Here is a 26,393-nt window from a genome sequence, read left to right as displayed (position 1 = left end):
TACATTTGTTTAAAAACTAACATGGACAAAAATGCCTCTTTTGTCAAGCACTTATATTAAAAAGAACTTCTCAAAAAGTAATTTATGAATAAACAATTTGCTGAAAGATTAATATAAGTTACTTTTTTTTTATCTTTTAGAAAGTACTTATTGAGCCTAATACAAAAAATATATAATTACACACTACAACGGCATATTTATCTTGTAATATTCAGTAAGTTCAAACTTGGGGAAAAATAATTAAAGAATCTCATAATGATCAAACAGTTCTTCAAATAGTGGCTACTCCCTAATCTTGCCTTGCATGCAAGGTCTATGCATATTTAAACATGCTGTTGTTTGAGAGAAAGTTAATCAAGAGTGAGTCACGGTCATTATATTTCTTGCAAGGTTGGTTCACATGATTTCTATGCTCCAACCATAGGGTATTGAAAATTGTAATTGCAATTAAACATTTTTTGGAGTTATATCTTTGATGCTAACAGTTTGTCATTAAGTATCTCTCCTAAAGTTGTAATTATTGTAATTGGATAAAGGTAAACTATGCCATTGCAAGTACAACAAATTTGCCACTTTTATGATCTAGATAAATAGAATAGAACATTAGCTGCCCACTCTCTGGGTCTAAACCAACACGGAATGTAGGATCCTCTTTCTAGAAGTGATTCAAAGCTTTTGAAAACTACAAGTGATATACCAAGAAAATCAAATACTTGATAATGACATTACAGGTTCAGGAACATTCATGGAAGTCATTGTGTATTTAACTGATCCATCAGTAAACATATCTCCTAATAACCAATGGATGGACAAAAGTTAGACAAGTAACATGTATTAAGGCCAATATAAAACAAACTTTGGCAACATATTACTACAAGATTAAGTTCAAAATAGAGTGTAATTCATTCTCTACATCAATAGGCAGAGACTGCTAACAACAAAAGACTCGATTATCAGAAATTCAGAATGTTTAAGAGCTGTTGAGAAGGACTGACGTAATTAAGCCTTAAAAATTTGATCAAACTATACAATTAAAGCCTTAAAAATTAATTTAAAAGATTTAACTTATGAGTTTCCTATGGGCATTGGTTAAGAGAGAAAATAGAAAAGTTTTGGTTTGCATTAAGTGCACAGCAAAATTAAAAAAATTAACATTTACTTGTTCTTATAGTATTCTTAGCAAGTGCCTTAACACTTGTTAACAAGACCCTTAATTAAATCTTGAATAAATAAAGGTACAATATAGGATTCCAGACATCAATAGGTTAGGGCAAGGACAAAAGATGAACCTGATGCACAATCAACACCAAGTATTGAAATATATTAAACAGTCTTCATAACAAATCAAGCAGGGAAAGGTACCCCTACCAAGTTACCCCTACCAAGTTCTTCTTACCAAAGAGAGCCACAGTCTCGAAGGTGGCAGGGCTAGAAGCTGATGGTGCTGACCTTGCTGCACAACTCAACTTGATGGGGTTTCCACGCATCTCTAAAACTGGTCAAAACAATAGCATCGTCACAGACACGCTGAAAAACACACATACACATTCAACAATTACAAGAAAGTGCTTCATTGCTTAGTTCAGAGAGGGTTTTCAATGCACTAAAATAAAAAATAAAAATCCAAGCTTATTAAAATTGAAAAAATAGATTAGAAAAATAAGTAGGAGAGGTGATTACCGGAAGCCATGTTGTAGGGTACGGATAAGAGTTAGGGTTTTGATGGTTGGAATCGGTGAGTCAGTGGAACTCTCAGATAAATTAAGAACTGCAAACAATTACATGCAAGGCAGTGAGGCACTTATTACATTGTGTTTAATGAAGATGGATTAGTGAACCTAAATGGCAAGCAAAACAGAAGCAAATTAAGGCTGTTAATTTGTTCCTTCTTTCACAAAGTAACAAGGTTTAAGCATACACAAGCAAATTAATAATCTATTTGGACAGAACTGATCACAAAGATTAATAAGCTCCAGCTGAATTTAATCAAGCTTAATCACACACTAGATTTTCACCTTATAAAGAAGGAAAACCAGCGGTAATCTTACCACTGAGAAAGATAAGAGAGGGAAAAACAAACCTTGCCCTTCAGTATCACGACATTGAAATTGCTGCTGGTCCTCCTCACAAGGAAGCGGTAATCATGTTACACCAAATCAAAGCCGTCCAAATCCATAATTTGAAAAAGAACAAATAAATCTCTAAAACAGATCAAAATTTGCACAATTAAAATCAGAACCAAATAAGGATAACAAATCAACAATAATCAGAACATGTTTCAATTAAAATCAGAATAAATAAAAAACAAACAAGGAGAACAAAGCAACAATAATCAGAACATATTTTAATTAAATTCAGAACAAATCAAACCCAAACTTGGAGAACAAATCAACATTATATGTAATTAAAATCAAAACATATCAGAACCAAACAAAGAGAACAAATGAACAATATTCAGAAGTTCAGAACAACAGATCAACCTTATAAATTATAATAACAAGTTCTGAACAAATCTAGCATTATAAATTATAATAACAAAGCTTAGACCTTAATCCTAGTTTAGAAAAAAAAAAGTTTAGAAGCATTACCAGAACCAGTCCACCAACTCTTGCTCTGACAGAGATATCAACTCCCCCCTCACAATTTTATTGATCCCTTCCACCACAGCAACTGTTGAGAATACCCAACAACTCCCTTCACAACAAAACCCAAAACATCAAATCAAATTCTTTTAGGGGAATTAATATTATAGAGCATCAAAATTAAACCCTAATTTAATGTGCTAACCGCATTGGCCTTGATCCTTAAGGGGGGAGACAGCGCCCTTCTCCCTCCAATCAACAGAAGCAGAACTATCTTTGGGGAGAAAGCTTCCAATCATTTTCCCATACACTTCACAAGTAGAGAAGTGAATAAGCCTCTTGTTATTCTCAGAGCAGTACTTCACCTGAAACAGAAACAACACATCAAAAATCAAAATCACACATCCCATTCAGCTCCAAAATGAATATTTGGCCTTTAATAATTTACAATTTGACCTAATCACACGAAGAACATGTACCACAGGGAGAGGCGAGCAGAACCGCGATAGAGAGAGGCAAGCAGAACCGCGACAGAGAGAGGCGAGCAGCACAACGACCAGAACGGCGAGAAGGACAGCAAAAGAAGTGGCTAGCTGGCTAACACAACGACGAACCAGTGAGATAGATGGCGGCGTGATGGAGGTTAGGGTTTTTTGGGTGCGATGAAGGGTTGGGTTCCAGAAGGCTGGGTTCCAGAAGATGAAGATGAGGCTGGGTTCCAGTGATGAAGATGACGATGGACGTCGAAGGAAGCTGCTGGGTTCGAGAGTGAAGATGAAGTGACGGCGCAATAAGGGTTTGAAATGGAAGTTTAGGGTTAAAAAGATTTTAGGGTTTGAAAGGGAATTCTTTAACTCTGTTCTAACTATTATCAAGAATTCAAAACCAAAGAAATCAAGAAATTCAAATGATAACATTTAAAGTTTTAATTCATACTTTGATATTAAATTTAGCTTAAATATGAATATTGAGTTTACATTAAATATTTTTTATTCTAAATTATAATTTGTTATATTTTTTAAGTATATTAAATAACTAATTATTAATACAATGTACAAAATGTAAAATTAATCAAATTATCTTAAACTAATTTTGTTAAGTATAATTTGGTAACATAAGAATTAGGTGTACTTTAACAAAGTTATGTGATTTAAAAATAAACAAATTATTAAAAAAAATACATATTTTGTAATGAAAAAAAATATTGGAAAAAGAAGAAAAAAATATTGAATGGTAAAAAAAATAAAATCACAAGTCATCTTAAAATTTAGGATTAAAAATAAGTTAAGTGTAAAAATTTGAAAACTTATTATTTATGGTTAAAATTTGAAAACTTAAGAAAAAAAAGTTAAGTGTGGAAAAAATAAGTGGGAAACTAAATTTTAGGGGAGGGAACATTATCGGCACTTTTTTTACGGTGCCAAAATAAACACACTATAGCCACGCTTATAAAGCGTGCCGATTTCCTTTAAAAAGCGTGGCAAAAAAAACGGGTGGCCAAATTTTTAATCAGTGGCCACCCACTGTAAAAGCGTGCCGATTTCCATTTATCGCCACGCTTTTCAAGCGTGGCAGTAAAAAAGCATAGCCAAATTTCAAGTAAGTGGATACCATCGTAAAAGCGTGCCGATTTTCCTCTATGGCCATGCTTTTCAAGCGTAGCAAAAAAAGCGTGGCCAAATCACAAATCAGTGGCCACCCTCATAAAAGCGTGGCCATAGACCACTTTTCGGCACGCTTTAAAAGCGTGGCAAGAAAAAAGGCACACTTTTTCTTGTAGTGCCATTTTCAGCGATTCGCAGGTAGTTATCTCACAAATAGAAAAGAGCTACCAGGCTAAGGATCCCACCATGAAGAAATACCTAGACAAAACCAGAGAACAGCTCGGACAATTTAGGGGATATGAGGTCCAACATATACCTCGTGAACAAAATGCCCAAGCTGATGCCCTTTCAAAACTAGCCAGCACCAAACCAGGGGGCAATAGTATAAGCCTCATCCAGGAAACACTACCAAATCCGTCAACCTCAGAAGAAAAGAAGGTCTGAAGCATATCAGACCAGGACCAAGGGTGGATGACTCCCATAATTAGTTACCTCAAATTTGAAACACTCCCAGTAGATAAAAAGGAAGCAAAAAGGCTAGTACGAGAAGCGCAATACTACACCACAGTGCACGACGTCCTATATAGGAGAGGAATCTCTACACTCCTCTTAAAATGCATCCCGACCTCCGCTACAAGGGAAGTTCTGGAGGAAGTCTACAGTGGCATGTGCGGTAATCACCTCGGGGCGCGAGCTATTTCCAAGAAGGTACTCTGAGCTGGCTTTTACTGGCCGACCTTACAAAAGAAAGCAACAGAGTTCGTCAAAACATGCCCCCCATGTCAGAAGCACACCAATTTTCAGATCGCACCACCCAAAGAACTCATTTGTGTCACCTCACCCTGGCCATTCGCAAAGTTGGGGCTCGACCTCCTTGGACCATTCCCCCAAGGATAAGGGCAAGTCAAGTTCCTCATTGTAGGAATAGACTATTTCACAAAATGGATCGAGGTTAAACCATTAGCCACCGCCACCGCCCAAAGAAGTCAAAAGTTCTTGTACAGAAACATTATCACAAGGTTTGGGGTCCCATACTCTATCACCAAGATAATGGCACTCAGTTCACTGACACAGGCTTCAGAAACATGGCTGCTGATTTAAAAATCAAGCACCAGTTCACCTCTGTAGAGCACCCACAAGCCAACAGATAGGCGGAAGTTTCCAACAAAGTCATATTGGCTGGGTTAAAATAGAGACTATAGGATGCCAAGGGAGCTTGGGCCGAAGAGCTCCCGCAAGTCCTATGGGCATACCAGACAACACCACACTCCACCACCGGAGAATCACCATTCTGACTTGCTTACGGAATGGAGGCAATGATTCCCGTGGAAGTAGAAGAATGATCCCCTAGAGTGATCCTCTACAACGAAGACACCAACTCCCAAGCTCAAAGGGAAGAGCTCGACCTACTTCTAGAAGTCCGAGAAAGAGTTCGGATCAGAGAGGAAGCCCTAAAGCGTCGAATGGATCTAAGGTATAATCAGAAAGTAATCCAGCGAAGTTTCGCCACCAACGATCTCATCTTAATCCGAAATGACATCGGAGCAGGTCGGTCAGGAGAAGGGAAGCTAGCAACTAACTGGAAAGGGCCATATCGAGTTACAGAAGTACTAGGAAAAGGCTACTATAAGGTGTCCGACCTCGAAAGGCGAGAGCTACCAAGGTCATGGAATGCCTGTAACCTAAGAAGGTACTATAGCTAGAAAATAGTAAAGATCTTAGGTCAAGGCGCACTCTTTTTCCTAAAAAGGTTTTTTAATGAGGCGACAGGCCGAGATCTAAAAAACTGCCCGACCTAGAAGGGTAAGCACTCATATGTACACACTTTTATTTATGTTTTTATCTCATTATTATTTGAATGAAAGTTATCAATCCCCTAAAAAGTTTCCTACCAAGACGCATTAATCTAAGCTCATAAAACGCAAAATTCATCGCCCGATTACAAAAAAGGTTGGCAAGGTGAAGCGATAGAAGCAAGTTAATGCAAGAAGTTATAAAAAGTAACCCATAAAAAGTGACCTGACGAGGTCTGACTAAAAATGGATTATTAAAAATAACTTAAGAAGGCCCGACAGAGAAGTCGGACCAATGAAAGGATCACTGAAAAGGGACAAAGACATCTCGCAAAGGCCAAAGAAAGGCCAAAAAGCCAAGACGAAAGTGCTTAGCTGAAAGGTACAAAGTCTCGAAAAAAGACATTACTTAAAAAGCAAAAGCACAAGTCGGAAGAAAGCTAAAAAGTCATCCAAACAAACTATAAAGAAAAGGTTCCCCTTCGGAATACTACCTAAAAAGTTGTTGGAATATGACTAAAAGCTCGGGCAACAAATAGGTCGACGTCAGCTAAGAAGAGGCACGACCCAAAAAGACAAATACGACCTTGAAAAAAGAATAAGAAAAAAGCCAAAACGGTTGAAAAACAACTTAAGGCTCAAAAGTGCTTAGCTAAAAGGGTACAAACTCCGCTCAAAGAAGGCACAATCTCAAAACATGGCTACAAAATTCGTTCGAAACCAAAAAGGTTCTATGTAAAGAACACAAAAAGTTATCGGACAAGTTACTAAAATCCCGGACCCCAAGCCACAAGGATAACTTTGCCAAAGCAAAAGGCTGATAACACAAGCTCAAAGCAAGGCATGATCCAAAAGGCGAGGATAGAAAGACCCACATTACAACTCAAAGGAGGTCGGACGAGGAAGTACCAAACCTCTATAAAATCCACAAGGATCGCAAAGGTAAAACATTAAAGGCATGATTAACGTATCAGCAAAACTCATTCAAAGATCAAAGGCATCATTCTGCATATAAAACATTAAAAGACTCAAAGGCAGCCTAAACGGTAGTCCAAGAGTCTAAAAGTGTTGTTTTCAAAACAAAGTTGCTAGGAAGCAACCAAATGTCAGAAGTCACCCACAAAAACTTACATCAATAAAAAAGTTTAACGAAAGTTCACAGATCGGACTAATCCATTACAAAGATATTGAAAGGAGAATATCACAAAGGGGTTAAGTCCGCTCCAGTAGCAGCATTCTTGGGAGAAGGAGGCTTGGTCGAGATCGGGGTAGCATTGACAACTCAATCTGGCCCGTTTAAAATCTCCACGTCAGGCTCAGGCTCAGGGGGAACCACCTCGGCAGAAGGATTTGAAGAGGCTGAAGCCGTAGAAGCCTTGCCGGGGGCACAATCTTGCCATCCACCACGAAATTATCCACACTGAATAAGGAGAGATCGCCTCAGGAGGAAGAACTTGGACCTGGACCTTCAGGATCTCATACATATCGGTCAAACTACTCACCATGAGTCCCTGAAGCTCGGCATAATCATTTTGGGCAGATTGAAGCCTCTCTTTAGTTTCTAGCAACTCGTCGTAGGTCCGAGTATAGCTCTCCTTATACTTTTTTGCAGTCTCCTCGGCCAAGTTAGCAGCTGCCTCCGCCACAGTAGCATGCTCCTTCTCTTTCTCCACATCAATCTCCAACTTGGCAACCCCAGCATCAAGTTCATCCTTCAGACCTTTAACTCTATCATACTCAGATTTGGCATCCTCCATAAAAGCCCTAGTGGCATGAACTGGAGACTCCCTGATAACCGGAGACAAGGCCTCACCAACATTGGCTATCTGAATACGGTTACTTGCAATAAAATCAAGGTGATGGAGAATAGACACATCATCCAAGGGTATCCTACCATGAGGAGCAAGCAGCTCCGTGGCAAAAGCCACACCATCAAACTCCTCATTGTTCAGATCATAAGTTCCAACGGTCTTTTGCTTCTTAGAAAGAGGACCAGCAAAGGTAGGGGAAGAGGTGGCACCAGAAGTATCAACAGGAAGGTCGGAAGAAACTATTCGAACTCTAGGGGTTGGGATGATCTTTCTCGGCCCCTGAGAGTCAGAAGTCAGTTTCATCGGCGGCACCTGAGAAGACCATTCTCCCAATGTCTTTGCAGTCAAGTTTTGGACAGCCATCGCCTTCTTGGCCTTCCGGAGGGCCTTCATGGAGTCTGAAGATTTCACCATCTCTGAAAAGGAAGCCAGGAAAATAAGTTGCAATAATAGAAAGGGATAAATTCACAAACAATAGAAGAAAACTATCTGAAAGAAGTCGAACGTTACCTAGTTCTGCACGGAGGAGGGAAGGATCACCTAGAAACTTCTTTGTATCCAAGTAAGGAGGCTCCCCCCAATGCTCCTCTAAAACACCTACAAAAGCTTGTTCTACTTCACTCAGACTCTCCCAAGGATATTTGACCACTACTACATCTTTTTGCCACCATAAAGGGAAGGTGGGCTCATCATTCTCATCCAAGAAAAAAAGACGAGCACCCTCAACAGCTCGGACTTTGAAATAGTAATTCTTAAAGTCCCGAAAGGACTCATCAAACATAGAAAACACCTTCTTCCCTTGAGTAGCTCGGAAGGAAATCCAAGAGGCTTTCCTCTTGGCCACCCCGGGTTTCGTCAACACAAAAAGAATAAAGAAAAAGAGTTTCGGTAGGTCGGACACCCAGTTCTTGACACAACAGTTGAAAAATCTTTATAAAACCCCAAGAATTTGGATGAAGCTGAGAAGGGGCCACATTATAAGACCACAAGAGTTCGGTCTCAAAAACAGTAAAAGGAAGAGTAATAGCTAGCTGGGTAAAGAACTAATCGTAAGCATAGAAAAAAGGACGCTGATGTACCACTATTTCGTGGTACATTTTATGCTTAATTGAGTGGATTTTATCCACTAAACTCACACTTATTCATATAATTCGCATGTTTTGCATTTTTCTTCCTAATTTTGTGCAATGATTGAAAACATGCTTCTTTGGCCTTAAATTGGCTAATTTTAATCCTCTCTTATTACCATTCGATGCTGTGATATATTTGTTAAGTGTTTTCAGGATTTACAGGGCAGGAATGGCTCAGAGGATGGAAAAGAAGCGTGCAAAAGTGGAAGGAATACAAGAAATTGAAGGAATTGCGAAGCTGTCAAGCCTGACCTCTTTGTACTAAATCGATCATAACTTGAGCTACAGAGGTCCAAATGAGGCGATTCCAGTTGCGTTGGAAAGCTAACATCCGGGGCTTCAAAATGATATGCAATTTGCCATAGTTTCCATACAGTTAGATGACGCGCACGCATGGATCACGTGTACGTGTGACATTACGAATGTTCAGCGACGCGTATGCGTGGACAACACGTATGCATGACAGAGCCATGTGCTGCACGTATCAGAAAATGCTGGGGGCGATTTCTGGGCTCCTTTTGGCCTAGTTCCAAGCCCGAAAACATAGGTTAGAGGCTACAGAGTAGGGGAATCAATGAGACAACTTTCATTCACATAATTTTAGGTTTTCAGATGTAGTTTTCTAGAGAGAGGCTGTTTCCTCTATCTAGGTTTTAGGATTCTTAGGTTTAGCTATTTTCAATTTTAGATTTCTACTTTACTTTAATTTAGTTTCTCTTCTACTCTTATTTATTCTAGCACTTTAGTTTCTCTTCTCTTGGTGTGATTTATTTATTTATCCACTTTAGTTTATGAATTCTCCTGTTAAATTTAATTTTCTATTTAATACAATTTGAGGTATTTCATATTTATGATTGCTTTCTTCAATTTATGTTATTGATGCTTTCAATTGGTTGTTTGGATTTTATTATCTCCTATTGCTTTTCTATGCTTTTATGTTGTGCCTTCCAAGTGTTTGATAAAATGTTTGGTTGGATTTTAAATTAGCTTTTTATGTTCTTAGCTTAGATTGAGTAATTGGAGACTCTTGAATTGTCAAAGTCTCTTGTTGATTGACAATTGAAAGTTGCTAGTTGATTTGAATTCCACTAAAGCTAGTCTTTCCTTAGGAGTTGACTAGGACTTGAGGAATCAAATTGATTATTTCCACTTGACTTTTCTTCGTAGTTTGAGGTTGACTAAGTGGAGTAATGGACGATTTTTGTCACAATTGATGATGATAATGAAGATATGACTTCTAATTATCAATCCTTGCTAGGACTTTTCATAATTATTAGTTTATTTTCTTATCATTTACGTTCTTTGTTCAATATTTAAAAACCCAAAAAGATACAATCTCATAACCAATAGTAACATACTTCCTTGTAATTTCTTGAGAGACGACCCGAGGTTTGAATACTTCGGTTATTATTTTTAGGGGTTTGTTACTTGTGACAACCAAATTTTTGTATGAGAGGATTCTTTGTTGGTTTAGAAACTATACTTGCAACGAGATTTCATTTGTGAAATTCTAAACCACACAAAAATCCATTCATCATATGCTCTGCTTGAGTCAAGGGAGGGAAACTAGCCCTCTCCTCAGGGTCGGGTGACACCAGCTCGTAATTCTTCTCGTCTTCCCTATTACTACATATCCTATGGAACCTTCTAAGCCTCTCACAGTACTCTGGATCAGCCACAGTTACACACATCAGGACTATTGAATCTAGCCAATCGGCCATACCAGCAGGGAACTTTGATGGACATCTCAACAATATTTTTACGCGAAGACATAGACGAACTATCCCTACAAGTAAGAAAAAAAAGTCACTAACAAATAACTCAGACAAAAACAAGAAGTGGGGAAACAACCAAACAAATAAACAACTATAGCAGTAAAAGGACACCCCAAGATTTACACAAAGAAAAAGAGATCAAGCGCCAGAAGTCCAGGGGCATCCTTTGGAGGCAACAAGTACAGAGCACAATAAACTCTAATCCTCTCAAATAGAAGAAAAACACAAAGGAAACAAATAGAAGCCCATATATCAACAAACGGAGAAGTAAAAAGATTGCGACTTTCAAAGGAACAAAAGCATACAATGATCGACAAAGAAAGCTTCGTCTTTTTACGAAAAGAAAGCTCAGCAACAATCATCATTGGACGTAAAACAGAATTGGAAAACAATGCAAGGAAGTTTAGAATGGCAGAACGAACCTAAAGACAGAGAGACGAATGCACAAGACACGAACAGTCACTACTGAAAAGAAAACTCCAAGATATAATCTTGGGTCAGGGGGCAAGCAGAAAGGAAGCTTCTTTTCGCTAAGCAAACGAAACGCACGAACGCTCAAAGAGTAAAAATCCAGAAAAAGGAAGAAAAAGCTCAAGACAAAAGTGATATTAGAGAAAAGAAGGTTCTCTTCGGAAGAAAGGAAAGGGAGTAGGAGAAAAGGGCTAAGTTCAAATTCTTTTTTCGAAGTAAAGAGGGAAAACAAAACGGTAAAGGGTTAAAAATCTAATCAATGAGCTTTAAAAATAATTGCGCGTTCCCAAAGAAAATTAAAATGCACACCAAAGGCACGCCGTAATTAAAAGAAGTTGAAAAACACCTCGCATTAAAAAAGGCAATACCAGACTCGTACAAGGAGAAACTACACAAGATTGACCAAAGCCAAGATGCTCGAGCACGACTTCCCCAAAGGGGTTGAAGTTCAGAAAACACGACCTCAAAGGAAGATCGAAGCTCAAGCAGGGGCATTGTTCATACCATGGACCGAGCTATACGGTCTGGGTTGGATGGAAACAAAGCGACCGACCTCTTGCTAGGTTGGTCGTCACCGACCTCTTCCCAAAAGAGCTTGGCCAAATTGCCATAGAGGCCTAAGCAGGCCCAAACAGAAGGATGCAGCCCACTCTAAAGGCGGCTGGAAAAGATAGGTGACCTCGCCCAAGATAAGATAAGATAACTAGCTTATCTCAAGAAGGGTCACTCCACACTACTATAAATACACTGGAGCCCCCATGTATAACTCATAATCTAATTCTACACAAAAAACCTGCCTAAAGCCCGTGCTAACTTAAGCATCGGAGTCTCTTGCAGGTACCACCACCCTTCGGTGAACAAGGATCAGCAGCATCTCACGATTCAGCAAGTCGGACCCAGTGGCTCCAATCACACTCGAAGATCTCATCTGAGATCGACCTTCAGTTTTAGGTAACCCTCGGAACACTATCTCTCATAGTTTTCAAAAGCAAAGCCTCTAAGGCATCACAATACAACAATCCAAAACGTGAAAGAACTAATAACAAACTAAAATATAAAAAAAACCTCAAACATCCTCCACTATGTGACCACATCCCAAACTCACCGAGGTGGGTTGCGACCTGCATTTGAAAACTAATAACAAGATATGGTATGAGAACCAAAGGTTTTCAGTATGGTAACAGTGCCCAATATATAAGATATATGGTTCCGGGATGCCAAAGGCAATCTTAGAACTTCACATCATTACAGATATTCAAGCTTACGAAGTAAATAACTTAAACCATAAATAGGGTAATCTAACTTAAGGGATTTCTAACTAATACTAATCACCGCTGTCCCATGATGAGTGAGTTTTATGCCGGTATAGAATTTATCAATAAATCCAATCGTGAGTATAGCCTAAACCGACATGCAATTCCATACCAAACAAAGAAATTGTGTTGCCATAATACAAAATAAATAACCGAGAGTATTAGTCCTGAGTCGTTCTCCCTAGGAGTGCTCCAAGATGCACATTATTGGTTAGAGGATGTATTGGTGTATTGGAGTTTAAGGCAAGAAAGGAGCAAGCGAGCTAATAGTGTGAGTGACAATCAAGCAATGCAAAAGCCTTGGCTAGGAGTGAGAATTGGACTTCCTATTATCAAAATCTCTATCAATTGTGACTACAACTAGTTATTGCTTCACTTAGTTAACCTCTAGCATGAAGGAAAGTCAAGTGAAAGTAACTAATTTGAATTCATAAGTCCTAGTCTAATCAAAGTGAAAGGCTAGTTTTAGTGACATGCAAATCAATTAGCAATTTCCAATTGATAATCAACAACGGATATTGATAATTCAAGTGTCTCCAATATCTCAACCCCCAAGCCAAGAATAAAAAGTCTATTCCATAGCTAAAGTTGGCATTTTCTCAAACACTTGGAGATCAAGGATGAAAGACATTGTAAAATTGAGAATAAACTTGAAATCAAAGATATGCACTATAGGAGATTAACAACAATCAAACAATTAGCAACAATGAACATAAAATTCCTCAAGCATCAATTAAAATCAAAGTAACAAAATTCCAAATCTAAAATCCACAAGTAACTTGAGTAACAAGAACTAAATGGAGAGAGTAGGAGAATTAGATTTACAACTTGAAGCAAGGTAGAATTGAATTGACAAAAGATCTCACCAATGGATCCAAGAGAATTCCAAATTGAGATGAAAACCCTAGAGAGAAGCTAGAGTTTCTCTCTCTACAAATGTAACTTCCAAAAACTAACTAAAAATATCTCAATGTGTGAATGCCTCCTAATCCTTTCATCCCTTGGTCCTCTTAAGTGTTTTGGCGCCAAAGTTGGTTCAGATTGGGCCCACAGCCTTTGTGAATTTGCCCAGGACGATTTCACTTTAAAAATCACGTGCCAGTATCGACGCGTATGCGTACAGCACGCGTGCGCGTCCCTGGGGTTTTATGATCCACGTGTGAAAGAGCAAAATTCTCACGCGATCTATAATTTTCACGAATAAATTTCCATTGTAAGTATAGCTTCTAGACCGACAAGAATTCCTTTCTTACAAAAGTTTGGTTGTCACAAGTAACAAAACCCAATAAAATTTATAACCGAAGTATTTAAACCTCGGGTTGTCTTCTCAAGGAATTGCAGGGAGGTATGATTTATTATTGGTTATGAAAAAATGGTATATTTTTGGGTTTTTGAAGTAAGGAACAAGTAATTTAAATGGCAATAAAAATAAATTAATAATTAGAAAATCTCTTGGCAAGGTATAAGAATTGAAAATTCTATCCTGGTTATCCTTATCAGGTGTGATGAGAATTGTTGTTACTCCCACTTAGTTAACCCTTACTAAATAAAGAAAAGTCAAGTGGACTAATTAATTTGATCCTCAAGTCCTAGTCAACTCATGTGGGGAGACTAGCTTTAGAGCGATCCAAATAAATCAGCAGCTCCAATTTCAATCAACAGCTGAGTTTGACAACTTAAGTGTTATCAATTACTTAACCAAAACCAAAAGGAGAAAATAAATCTAAATTAAATTGAAAGCAATCATAAATAGAATGAAACAATCATTAATCTGAAATACCTCAAATTGCATTTAAACATAAATTCAAATCCTAACATGAAAAGTTTGTAAATCAATAATGAAAAGATAAATGACAATTAAAGTAATAGAATAAATAAAAGTAGAAAATAAATTAAAGGAACATTGAACCTGTGATTTAAGAGATCATAGCTTAAACATAATAGAAATCTTAAATTCTAATCCTAAGAGAGAGGAGAGAGCCTCTCTCTTTAAAGGCTACATCTAATCCTAAAATTATGAATATTGTATCTATCACTAAGTTGTTATTTGATTCCTCCATTCTCTGGCTTATATTCTGTGTTTCTGACTTGGATTTGGGCCGAAAAAGGATCCAGAAATCGCTGGGGGCGTTTTCTGCAGATTCTTGTACGTGGCGTCTGTCACGCGTTCGTGTGGATCACGCGTTCGCGTGGTCTAGGAGTTTTCCTTGTCACGCGTTTGCGTCGGTCATGCGTTCGCGTCATTTACGTTCTGCTCAAGGCGCGCATTCGCGTCGTCCACACGTACGCATCGATGCCATTTCGCGCTAAGCACGCGTCCGCGTCGTCCATGCGTTCGTGTCGCTGCCTTTTCTTCAAAACTCCATTTTTGTATGTTTCCTTTCTATCCTCTAAGCCATTCCTGTCCTATGAGACCTGAAATACTAAACACACAAATCATGATATTGAATGGTAATAAAGGGTAATTAAAATTAATATTTTTAAAGCATAGGAAACATGTTTCTCACATATATCATAAAATAAGGAAGGAATAGTAAAACCATGCAATTTACATGAATAAGTGGGTGAAGAATTGATAGAAACACTCAATTTAAGCACAAAATACATCATAAAATATGGGTTTATCAACCTCCCCACACTTAAACAATAGCATGTCCTCATGCTAAATCCAAGAGAAAGGGTAAAGTTAGAATGGTAGAATCTTATGCAATGCAATCTATTCTAAATGCAAGCTACCTACATGAATCATGCAATTTTAATTATCATCCACCTATATATATAGAGCTTACATGTGGTTAATTTGGTTCATATTTCCAAGGAATCATATAGCCAAGCCTAAATCATGTTAAAGCACTTTCACAATTGAGTTGGGTAAAAATATTTTACAAACTTGCAAGACAATTAACAATTAAACAGAGACATATGGTGATGAGCTATTGAACCTTCACTGGATTTTGTGTTTACTCTCTAGTCACTCAGTGTTTGGGGTTAATCACTCTATTCTTTTCTATTCCTTCTTTCTAAAACTTTGTTATTCATCTAACCAATCTACAAATATACAATGTATACATACAAACATCATGAGGTCTTTTCAAGGTTGTAATGGGGCCAAGGTAAATGTAAGGGTATATATAAGGCTAAGTGAGCTATAAGTTGAATCCTTAATTAGTCTAAGATCTCACCTAACATATACATACTCTTTTATAGGTTTGAGAAATTGCCTGGCCACCATATTTTCCAATTTTTTATTACAAACTCATGTACTAACTTTACTTTGATTTTTACCTTATGTGCATTGATTTCTTCATTAAGCTTATTATTGGGGTAATTTTGTCCCCTTATTTATTTAATAAAAAAGGAAAGATTTTTTTTTGAAACATAAACATAACATATATCAATGCACATGGTATTTTTCTTTCTTTCTTTTTTTCCTTTTCTTTTTGATGTTCTTATATACAAAGGTACCAATGCATATGGTTTACATATTCAATTGACACATGAGTGTGTACCCAATTCCCAATAATTTCAATAAAAACAAAAATATGCTCTTACCTCAACCAATGTCCCTAAGTTTCCCACATTTGAATGACACACATACTCTAGCCGAAGCTAATCAAAGATTCAAATAAGGACATTTATGGTTTTTCGCTTTAGGCTTGTAATGTGCTAAAATTAAGAACAAGTGGGTTAATCGTAGGCTCAAAGTTGGCTAACAAAGGTTGTTGTCAGGTAAGGCTTATTTGGGTAAGTGGCTAAGTGAATTAATGGCATCAATCACATGCATGCATTCATACACACAATAATGGACATATAGAGTTGACGAGAGAATTATTGCCGGTTTAAAATCAATCAAAATAAGAATCACTTCATTAATAGCATAGCCCAAACCAACAATGAACTCTCACAATCAAAGTTTAAATCAAAGATGTCACAGTTCAAATCAAATAACCAAGAGTATTCAAACTCCTGAGTCGTCTCTCCAGGAGTACTTCTAGAACAATGAGTGTGCAGATCTAGTTGTAGTGATCAAGGGGTTGTCAATGAAGAAATGAAAATATAAAGCAATAAAAGAGCATGCAAAATTGTAATGATTAAACTAATAAAGAAATTAAAGAACCGACTATGTAATATAAACAAGTAAAGTATAAAAGAGATTAACATAGAAATGTATGAATGATTAAAAGCTTAAAAAAGAGTCTTGGCTTGGAGTGAGCTAAGGGTCCTTTCCTTGTTGGAACCACAACAATGACAATTATGATGGATTAATCTCACTTGATCAACCCTCACATCGGAAAGTAAGTTAAATGAGTATAAGTGTTCCCAACCCACAAATCCTAAATTGCTTGCTAATTGGTTTAGCAACAAATTAGCGTTAGTGGGAACAAGAAAAATTAATAATCCAAGTATTGAAACTAAATGTTGGACATTCTAACTCTAGAAACCCAATTAGCGTTAGTCAGAGAAAATAGGGCAGCGCGCACACACAAGTTGTGCTGGCGCTGCGACCAGAGGGCACATTAAGGCGTGTGCAAACGCACAGGTGCGTGCGGCCGTACAGATGGCGAAAAACACAATTTTATGCGCACACACAGGTTGGTGCGTACGCACATATGCCCTGTTTCAGAAAATTCTTTTCTCCTCAAAACTAAGGTTCGTACCCTTAGCATAGCAATATACCAACCCCAAATCATTCAAACAAGCACAATTTCATGGTCCACAAGTAATTTAACTCATTCAACTCAAAATTATCAAACCAAACCTAAACTACTCATTATATCACAAGAAAGCAATTAATTCAAAAAGCTATTAACAAGAGATAAAATTGAAACAATGTTACCATGGTGGGGTGTCTTCCACTGAGCACTTTGGTTTTGAGTCCTAAGTTGGACTTGTATGGCTTCATTTGTCACCTGGAAACTTCACCAAGGAGGAAAATCTCCAACTCATTGGTATTTTTGGGTTGAGTGTGATAAAGCTTCACCCCATGACCATTAACTTTGAACTTCACTCCAATGGTAGGGTGGATCACCTCCACCACCCCATAAGGCTTGACATCTACTACTCTAAATGGCCCGTCCCATCTTGATCTCAATTTTCCGGGCATCAATCGCAATCTTTAATTATACATAAGCACTTTATCACATATCTTGAAATTCTTCCTCCTGATATTCTGGTAATGGAATGCCTTAGCTTTTTCCTTGTAGAACTGAGCATTCTCATACGCTTTCAACCTAAGGCATTCTAATTCCTCCAATTGAAGCTTACGTTCCATTCCCGCCCCCTTTAAGTCCGGATTGCAATTCTTCACCGCCCAATAGACTCTATGTTGGATCTCAACCGGAAGGTAACAAGGCTTCCCAAAAACAATACGGAAGGGGCTCATTCCAATTGGGGTCTTGTAAGCGGTCCTATAGGCCCATAATGCATCTCCCAATCTAGAACTCCAATCCTTCCTCTGTGGATTAACCACCTTCTCTAATATTCTTTTGATCTCCCTGTTGGATACTTCCGCTTGCCCATTGGTTTGAGGGGGATAGACTGTAAAAACTTTGTGAATGACCCCATAATTTTTTATCAATGCCTCAATTTTCCTGTTACAGAAATGGGTTCCTTGGTCACTCACGATTGCTCGTGGTGACCCAAATCTATAAATAATGTTATTTTTCACAAATGAAGCAACGGTATTAGCGTCATCGCAACGGGTAGGAATTGCTTCCACCTATTTGGAGACGTAATCCACTGCTAACAATATGTACACAAACCCATTGGAATTTGGAAATGGCCCCATGATATCTATGCCCCAAACATAAAAAATCTCACAAAAAATCATCGGCTGTTGGGGCATTTCATCTCTTTGTGAGGTATTTCCAGATTTTTGGCATTGATGACAAGATTTGCAAAATTGGTTGGCATCCCTAAATAAAGTAGGCCACCAGAATCCACAGTCTAAAACCTTTCTCGCTGTTCGCTGTGGGCCAAAATGACCCCCACTCTCAGATGAGTGACAAAATTGAAGGATAGATTGGAACTCAGATTCCGGCACACATTTTCTAATTACTTGATCCGCTCCACGCCTCCATAGATGTGGATCATCCCAAAGATAATACTTAGCATCTCTTCTCAATTTATCTTTTTGATGCTTTGAAAATTGTGGGGGAAAAACGTGAGAGACCAAGTAATTAGCTATCGGGGCAAACTAAGGGGTGCTATCTAAAGGAAATGAGTCATTAATAGGAGTGGGATCCGGAGTTAAATGTTTGAGCCAACTCAAATGGTCCGCCACTAGATTTTGGGATCCCCTTCTATCTTTAATCTCCAAGTCAAATTCTTGCAAGAGTAATATCCACCTAATAAGACTAGGCTTTGACTCTTTCTTCTTTAGAAAATATTTCAATGCGGCATGGTCCGAATACACCACCACTTTAGAGCCTAGCAAATAAGGTCGAAACTTGTCTAGAGCAAAAACAATGGCTAGAAGCTCTTTTTCGGTGGTGGTGTAATTCGACTGAGCCGAATCCAAAGTTTTTGATGCATAAGCTATAGTGTAGGGAGCGTTACCATCGCGCTGAGCTAGCACGGCACCTACGGCATGATTCAAGGCATCGCACATGATCTCAAAAGGTTGACTCCAATTTGGGCCTCGCACAATAGGGACTATGGTTAATGCTTCCTTCAACTTGTCAAAAGCCTTTTTGCAATCTTCACTGAAATGGAATGCCACATCCTTTTGTAGTAGGCGGGAAAGAGGTAAGGCGACTTTTCTAATGTCCTTGATGAACCGACGATAAAAGCCTGCATGACCAAGGAAGGAATGGATCTCCCTCACCGAGGAGGGGTAAGGTAAACTCGAAATGACATCGATCTTGGCCGGGTCAATGGAGATTCCGTCTTTAGAGACAATATGACCCAATAATATACCTTGCTTCACCATGAAGTGGCACTTTTCAAAATTCAAAACAAGGCTAGTATTGGTGCATCGCTCTAGTACCCTAGCTAAGTTCCCTAAACAAGCATCAAAGGAGCTACCATACACACTGAAATCGTCCATGAAGGCTTCCATACAATCTTCCAAAAGATCCAAGAAAACACTTGTCATGCATCTTTGAAACATTGCTGGTGCATTGCACAAGCCAAACGGCATTCTCTTATACGCAAACGTTCTAAAGGGACAAGTAAAAGTAGTTTTCTCCTGATCCTCAGGAGCTCTGTGAATTTGAAAGTACCCTGTGTATCCATCTAAAAAGCAATAATGGGATTTACCTACCAATCGATCCAACATTTGGTTAATGAATGGCAACGGGTAGTGGTCCTTCCTCATTGCTTGATTCAGCCGGCGATAATAAATGCACACTCACCAAGTATTCTACACTCGGGTGGCCATAAGTTCTCCGCTCTCTGTTTTCACCATTGTTACCCCAGACTTCTTCGGCTCTACTCGGACCGGACTCACCCATTCACTGTCAAAAATGGGATAAATGATGTCCGCTTCCAAGAGGCGAGTTACTTCCTTCTTGACCACATCAAGGATTGTAGGATTTAGCCGTCTTTGCAGTTGTCGAACCGGCTTAGCGCCTTCTTCCAAGAAAATCCTATGGAGGCACACTTAAGGACTTATTCCCACAATGTCACTTAGACTCCATCCAATTGCCTTTTTATACTTCCGAATAACTTCAAGGAGTTATTGCTCTTCTTGATCGGAGAGATCGGTTGCCACTATCACCAGAAACTTATGTTCCTTATTAAGGAACGCATATTTAACATGAGGTGGTAGTTGTTTCAAATCTTCCCTTGCTTCTTGGTGGGGTAACTTATCCTCTTGTTTGTGGAGACTTGGTGGGTCACTTTTATCTTCTTCATCACTTAAACCCTTTTGAAACTCATGATGGCTATCTACCTCAAGGTCATCCTCTCTTCCATCTTCAATGAAATTCTCGCCCCCATCAATAGATTCCTCCTTCGGAAGAGTTGGTTGAGGGTTTATCTCATTAAGCAGCTCACTTCCTCCTGGAGTTATAGCATCAATGCTAGAATTCGGGTTTGATGGGTGTGACAAGGTTGGAGGGGTAAGGTTACTAGGGGTGGAGTGAGAAGGTGCTAGACATGACAAAGCCTCGGCAAGAGTTGCCATGCAATTCTCTTTGCTCTTGGATGAGGGCTTGAAAGCTAGACTCTCCATAAGGAAAGTTAATGGGGATGGGTTGGTGGTGGAAGCTAGGTTGTCCTAAGTGAGGTGGTAGATAGATGGATGGGGAGGGAATCGGTGGTGAAAAAGGTAAAGGAGCTTGCGGGTATGATGGTTGCATTTCATGTTGAGGGCATGGACCATAAGCATATGAATGGGCAAAATTGTTGTGAGGACGTGTCCCACTAGGTGTGAGAGGTTGATAGACATTAAGATCGTAGGGCCCTCACAACGGTCCTTGTTGCCAAGAGTTGATTGCTTGTGACCCTTTCTCAAATTGACATCCCATACCTTGAGGTGGACCAACGTCGAAATTGCTACCCCCTGCAACATGATAACAACTAGACTCCAAGCCAAAAGGGTGATAGTTCAAGATGAATAAGAAAAATAAAACGCAATGATATCAACAAAAGCAATGAACAAATGAGTATATATGTTCTTGTTATTGATAAATCCCAATTTTGTGGTTTATATTGTGTAGAATTTAGGGGGTTTTGTCAAATTTTTCCACACTTATTCACAAGAAATGAATGGTTTTGTGTTTCCTTCTTAATATTGCTCCATGATGAAAAACATGCTTATTTTGCCTTAAAATTGCCATATTTTAATCCTCTTCTATTTCCATTTGATGCCGTGATGTATTTGCTGAGTGATTTCAGGAATTATAGGGTAGGTTGAGGGTTTTTCTCATTAACCGGTTCACTTCCTTCCGGAGTTATAGCATCAATGTTAGATTTTAGGGTTGATGGGTGTGGCAAGGGTGGAGGGGCAAGGTTACTAAGGGTGGAGTGAAAGGGTGCTAGACGTGACAAAGCCTCGGCAGGAGTTGCCATGCAATTCTCTTGCTTCCTTTGAAATTCTCTTTATTCTTGGATGAGGGCTTGAAACTAGGTTCTCCATAAGGGAAGTTAATGGGTGCGCAGATCAGTAGCGGGGTGTGATAAACCCCAATTTTGTGGTTTATCTTGTGCTTATTTCACGGGATTCTATCACCTTTTCCCACATTTATTCAATGAAATAGCATGGTTTTGTAATTCTCCCCTAAATTATGCTTAAATGTGAAAACATGCTTTTAGGCCCTTAAATTGGTGATTTTAGTTCACTTTAATTCCATTCGATGCCTTGATGTATTTGTTGAGTGATCTCAGGTTCATAAGGCAAGTATTGGATGGAAGAAATGAGGAGAAAACCATACAAAGTGGAGAACGCATGAAGAAACAAAGATTGGGAATACTTCAATGGGCGTGCAAGCGTATAAGGCGCGTGCGCGCGCAGAAGTGGCATCGCATGGTGACACGTATGCGTACATGGCGCGTATGCGCGGATGAGAAAAATGGCCAAGCGATGCGCACGCGCACATGGCGCGTACGCGCCGTTACTCGCACGTGACCCACTTAAAGGCAAAACTCTGGGGGTGATTTCTGAGCTGCCCAGGCCCAAATCCAACGTGTTTCTTAGTGTATTTCATGCAGAATTGAAGCCCAAGCAAAGGGGGAGCAATTGTTTGTAACTTAGCATCTTGTAGGTTAGTTTCTAAAGAGAAAAGCTCTATCTTCTCTCTAGAATTAGGGTTCTTAGGACATTTCCGTCTTAGATCTAGGTTCAATTTCATGATTTCATCTCATTTCCTTTGTGAATTATTTCTTCTACTCTTTCATTCTCATGGTTTGTAGTGTTAATTTTACTTTTATGCTTCTTTCATGTTTATGAATACTCATGTTGGATTTGGTTTACATTTAATGAAATTTGATGTTTGATGTTTCCTTTATTGATGATTGAGTTGTGAATTTACTTTTCTTGCAATTGGTAGTTGGTAGATTTATCATTCTTGCACTTTTACCATATTTTCCTTTTGTACCCACGAAGTGTTTGACAAAATGCTTGGTTGGGTTTTAGAGTAGACTTTGAGCATTCTTGGGTTGGAAAGAGTAATTAGGTAATCTTGAGTCATGAAAACCCAATTTAGATTGGTGATCTAGAGTTGTTAGTTAATATTAATTCCATTGACTCCAATCTCTTGCTAATTTAATTAGTGAGTTGATTGGGACATTTGGATTGAGATTAGCTAGTCTTGTTTGACTTTCTCTCATGGAAGATAACTTACACCTTCTTCCAATGTTGGAAATGATGAAATAAGATAAATTCTTGTTAATTATTGTTATTAGTGACTAGGATGGAAAGCCTATGATCTCAATCCTTGCCATGAATGTCTCTCTTTATTAATTGCTTTCTTTAATTGCTTTCTTTACTTTTCTTGTCATCTATTTTATCGCCTCTTTTATCAACCAAACCCCCTTGCCCCCTTCATAGCCAATAAGCATACACTTCATTGCAATTCCTTGTGAGACAACCCGGAGTCTAAATACTTCGGTTATTTCTTATTTGGGGTTTGTTCCTTGTGACAACCAAAAATTTTTTATGTGAGAATTGTTTGTTAATTTGGAGCTATGCTTACAACGAAGTAATTCTTTTCTATAAGAAGAAAATCTAGACCATCGAGCAATTCTTATTATCAGGGTGCATACGCATGTGCGCACACGCGTGGGACGAGTCATGCGGCGGGTGAAGTATGGGCCCAGCTTTTGCATAACTCTCGGGTTCACATACCCAGAGGATGAGAAACGCAACCGACGTGTACGCGTTTAGCACGCTTGCGCATGGGTTGCTAGATTAGGTTCAGGGACGCGTACGCGTCATGTGCGCGTACGCCTGAGAGGGGTTATGCGTGGGACTCAGTGCTGGCTCATATGTTGCGCAACTCTCTGGTTTTCATTACAAGGAGTAGCGAAAGGCCAACGACGCGGACGCGTCACATACGCCCACGCGTGGGTACCCTCTTTTTTTTTAACATGAAGGAATGCATTTTCATCATAAATTTAGTGGGCAATTAAGCCAAAGAGACCAGAAACACTCAAAAATCTATGTAATGCTCAAAATAGAGTGTTGTCTTCCACACTAAGGATCCAACCTATTTAAGATCAATGCAAACCTTCATGAACATCACAACTTAGCACAATAAAGTCTATCTAAACAATCTCAAAAACTAAGCATTCACCAAATCAAGCAACAATTTAAACGTTATATACAAAAGAGACAAAAAAGATAGATCTCACCATGGTGGGGTGTCTCCCACCTAGCACTTTTGTTTAATGTCCTTAAGTTGGACGGTCACTAACTCAATTCTCTTTGCCATTAGGTGCATCTTCCAAAAGGAACACCTCAATCTCCTTGTTGCTTTTTATCTTTTCTCCATGATACAACTTTAGGCGATGCCTATTAACCTTGAAGATGTTGGAGCTTGATGGATGGCGCAAATGATAAACCCCATACGGCTCCGCCTTTTCTACTCTATAAGGTCCTTCCCATCTTGACCTTAGCTTTCCGGGCATCAACCTCAATCTTGAATTGTAGAGGAGGACTAGTTCGCTGGCCCTAAATTCTCTTCCCCTTATGTTCTTATCGTGCACGGCTTTCATCCTCTCCTTGTAGAGTCTAGAGTTCTCATAGGCTTCTAACCTCAAACATTCCAATTCCACTAATTGTAGTTTTCTCTCAATTCCAGTCCCTCCCAAACTTGAATTGCACTCTTTGACGGCCCAGTATGCCATGTGCTCTATCTCCACCGGTAGGTGGCAAGCTTTGCCATAGACCAACCGAAATGGGCTCATACCAATTGGCTTCTTGTAAGCCATTCGGTAGGCCCATAGTGCGTCGGTGAGCTTAGAACTTCAATCCTTTCGATGAGGCTTCACAATCTTTTCCAATATGCATTTAATCTCCCGATTGGAAACCTCGGCTTGGCCGTTCGTTTGGGGATGGTAGGCCGTGGCTACTTTATGCATGATCCCATATTTTCTCATTAGCCCTTCCATTCTCTTGTTGCAAAAATGTGAGCCTTGATCACTCACGATTTCTCGTGGCGACCCAAAGCGATAAATTATGTTATTCCTCACAAAAGAAAGGATCACATTAGCATCGTCCGTCTGGGTGGGTATAACTTCCACCCATTTGGCTAGTAGAATGTAGAGAAAACCATTGGAGTTTGGGAATGGCCCCATGAAGTCGATACCCCACACATCAAAAATCTCACAAAATAGCATGGTTTGTTGGGGTATTTCATCCTTCTTGAAGATATTACCAAATCTAAGACATTGAAAATAAGATTTACAAAAGAGAGAAGAGTCCTTGAAAAGGATTGGCCACCAAAATCCACAATCTAGGATCTTTCTTGCCGTCCTTTGGGGTCTATAATGGCCACCACCCTCAGAGGAGTGGCAAGCTTCCAAGATTGATTGGAATTCAGTTTGTGGGATGCACCTCCGAATTACTTGATTCGCACCACATCTCCAAAGGTATGGGTCATCCCATACATAGCATTTGGATTCGCATTTTAGCATATCCTTTTGATACTTGGAGAGATTAGGAGGAAAGGTGCGAGACACCAAGTAATTGGCAATTGGTGCATACCAAGGTATGACTTTAGAGATTGCTTGCAAGCCCTCAAAGGGAAAAGAATTATTAATAGGAGTGGGGTCGCCTTTGGTGTGCTCAAGGCGACTCAAGTGATCCGCCACTAGGTTTTGCGAACCACTCCTATCTTTAATTTCTAGGTCAAATTCTTGCAATAACAAAACCCTTCTAATCAACCTTGGTTTGGATTCCTTCTTAGCCAATAAATATTTTAACACCGCATGATCCGAGTACACTACCACCTTGGAACCAAGTAGATAAGCTCGAAATTTATCCAAAGCGAAGACAATAGCCAACAACTCTTTCTCGGTGGTAGTGTAATTGGACTGGGCTCCATCTAAAGTTTTTGATGCATAGGCGATGACATAGGATTCTTACCCTCGCGCTGTGCTAGCGCAGCTCCCACCGCATAGTTTGAGGCGTCACACCTGATCTCAAAAGGTCTAGTCCAATCTGGTCCTCGCACTATAAGAGCTTGGTTCAAGGCAATTTTGAGCTTGTCAAAGGCCTCAATGCACTCTTGGCTCAATTCAAAGTCCACATCCTTTTACAACAATCGAGATAGGGGTAATGCTATCTTGGCTTAATGAATCGCCGGTAAAAACCTGCATGACCAAGGAACGCACGGACTTCCCTCTCGGAGGAGGGGTAAGGAAAACTAGATATAACATTGATCTTTGCTGGATCCACAAAAATACCATTGTTAGAGACAACGTGTCCTAAAATAATACCTCGTCTAACCATAAAATGACATCTCTCAAAATTTAAGACAAGATTTGATTTAGTACACCTCTCCAACACTTTTGTGAGGTTGTCCAAGCAAAGATCAAAACAGTCCCCATAGACACTAAAATCGTCCATGAACACCTCCATGCAATGCTTTAGAAGATCGGCAAATATGCTCATCATACACCTTTGGAAAGTTGCCGGCGCGTTGCATAAGCCAAATGGCATACGCTTGTAGGCATAAGTTCCAAAGGGGCACGTAAAGCTAGTTTTCTCTTGATCCTCTAAAGCAATGTGGATTTGAAAATACCCCGAATAGCCATCTATGAAACAGTAATAAGATTTACCAGACACTCGATCAAGCATTTGGTCGATAAACGGTAGCGGAAAGTGATCCTCCCTAGTGGCTGTGTTCAAACGCCAGTAGTCAATACATACCCTCCATGAGGTTTGCACCCTTGTAGCTATAAGCTCTCCGCTCTTATTCTTGATTGTGGTCACCCCGGACTTCTTTGGAACAACTTGGACGGGACTTA

General features: G+C 39.2%; 3 protein-coding genes across 3 annotated transcripts; all 3 read right to left on the bottom strand.

The window, feature by feature from the left end:
* On the bottom strand, positions 1,449 to 3,499 carry LOC107607412. Its single transcript, XM_016309375.2, has 5 exons — positions 3,062 to 3,499; positions 2,788 to 2,947; positions 2,589 to 2,694; positions 1,681 to 1,768; positions 1,449 to 1,495 (listed from the first exon to the last, which is right to left on the bottom strand). Exons 1-4 carry the CDS (start codon positions 3,497 to 3,499, stop codon positions 1,762 to 1,764), a joined length of 711 nt encoding a protein of 236 aa, XP_016164861.1. The 3' UTR covers positions 1,449 to 1,495; positions 1,681 to 1,761.
* Positions 17,596 to 18,267, bottom strand: LOC107607413. Its single transcript, XM_016309377.1, has 2 exons — positions 18,242 to 18,267; positions 17,596 to 18,070 (listed from the first exon to the last, which is right to left on the bottom strand). The coding sequence occupies exons 1-2, from the start codon at positions 18,265 to 18,267 to the stop codon at positions 17,596 to 17,598; spliced, it is 501 nt and encodes a 166-aa protein (XP_016164863.1).
* LOC107607414 lies at positions 23,838 to 24,353 on the bottom strand. The gene has a single exon (XM_016309378.1). The coding sequence runs from the start codon at positions 24,351 to 24,353 to the stop codon at positions 23,838 to 23,840; it is 516 nt and encodes a 171-aa protein (XP_016164864.1).

This window comes from Arachis ipaensis, chromosome B07 (genome assembly GCF_000816755.2).
Source record: "Arachis ipaensis cultivar K30076 chromosome B07, Araip1.1, whole genome shotgun sequence".
NCBI classification, from domain to species: Eukaryota; Viridiplantae; Streptophyta; class Magnoliopsida; order Fabales; family Fabaceae; genus Arachis; species Arachis ipaensis.
Note: the sequence above shows the minus strand (reverse complement) of the source record. Positions and strands in the feature narration are given on the sequence as shown.

Bases quoted from the DNA above. Each gene is read 5' to 3' on its own strand.
- LOC107607412 (XM_016309375.2), bottom strand. From the start codon at position 3,499: ATGTTATCATTTGAATTTCTTGATTTCTTTGGTTTTGAATTCTTGATA. The intron at 2,948-3,061 runs GTACATGTTCTT...TTTCTGTTTCAG, and splicing joins TCTGCTCGCCTCTCCCTGTG to GTGAAGTACTGCTCTGAGAA. The intron at 2,695-2,787 runs GTTAGCACATTA...TTTGTTGTGAAG, and splicing joins TAAGGATCAAGGCCAATGCG to GGAGTTGTTGGGTATTCTCA.
- LOC107607413 (XM_016309377.1), bottom strand. From the start codon at position 18,267: ATGGGGCCATTTCCAAATTCCAATGG. The intron at 18,071-18,241 runs GTTTGTGTACAT...TTTCTGTAACAG, and splicing joins CCATTTCCAAATTCCAATGG to GAAAATTGAGGCATTGATAA.
- LOC107607414 (XM_016309378.1), bottom strand. From the start codon at position 24,353: ATGGCTTACAAGAAGCCAATTGGTATGAGCCCATTTCGGTTGGTCTAT.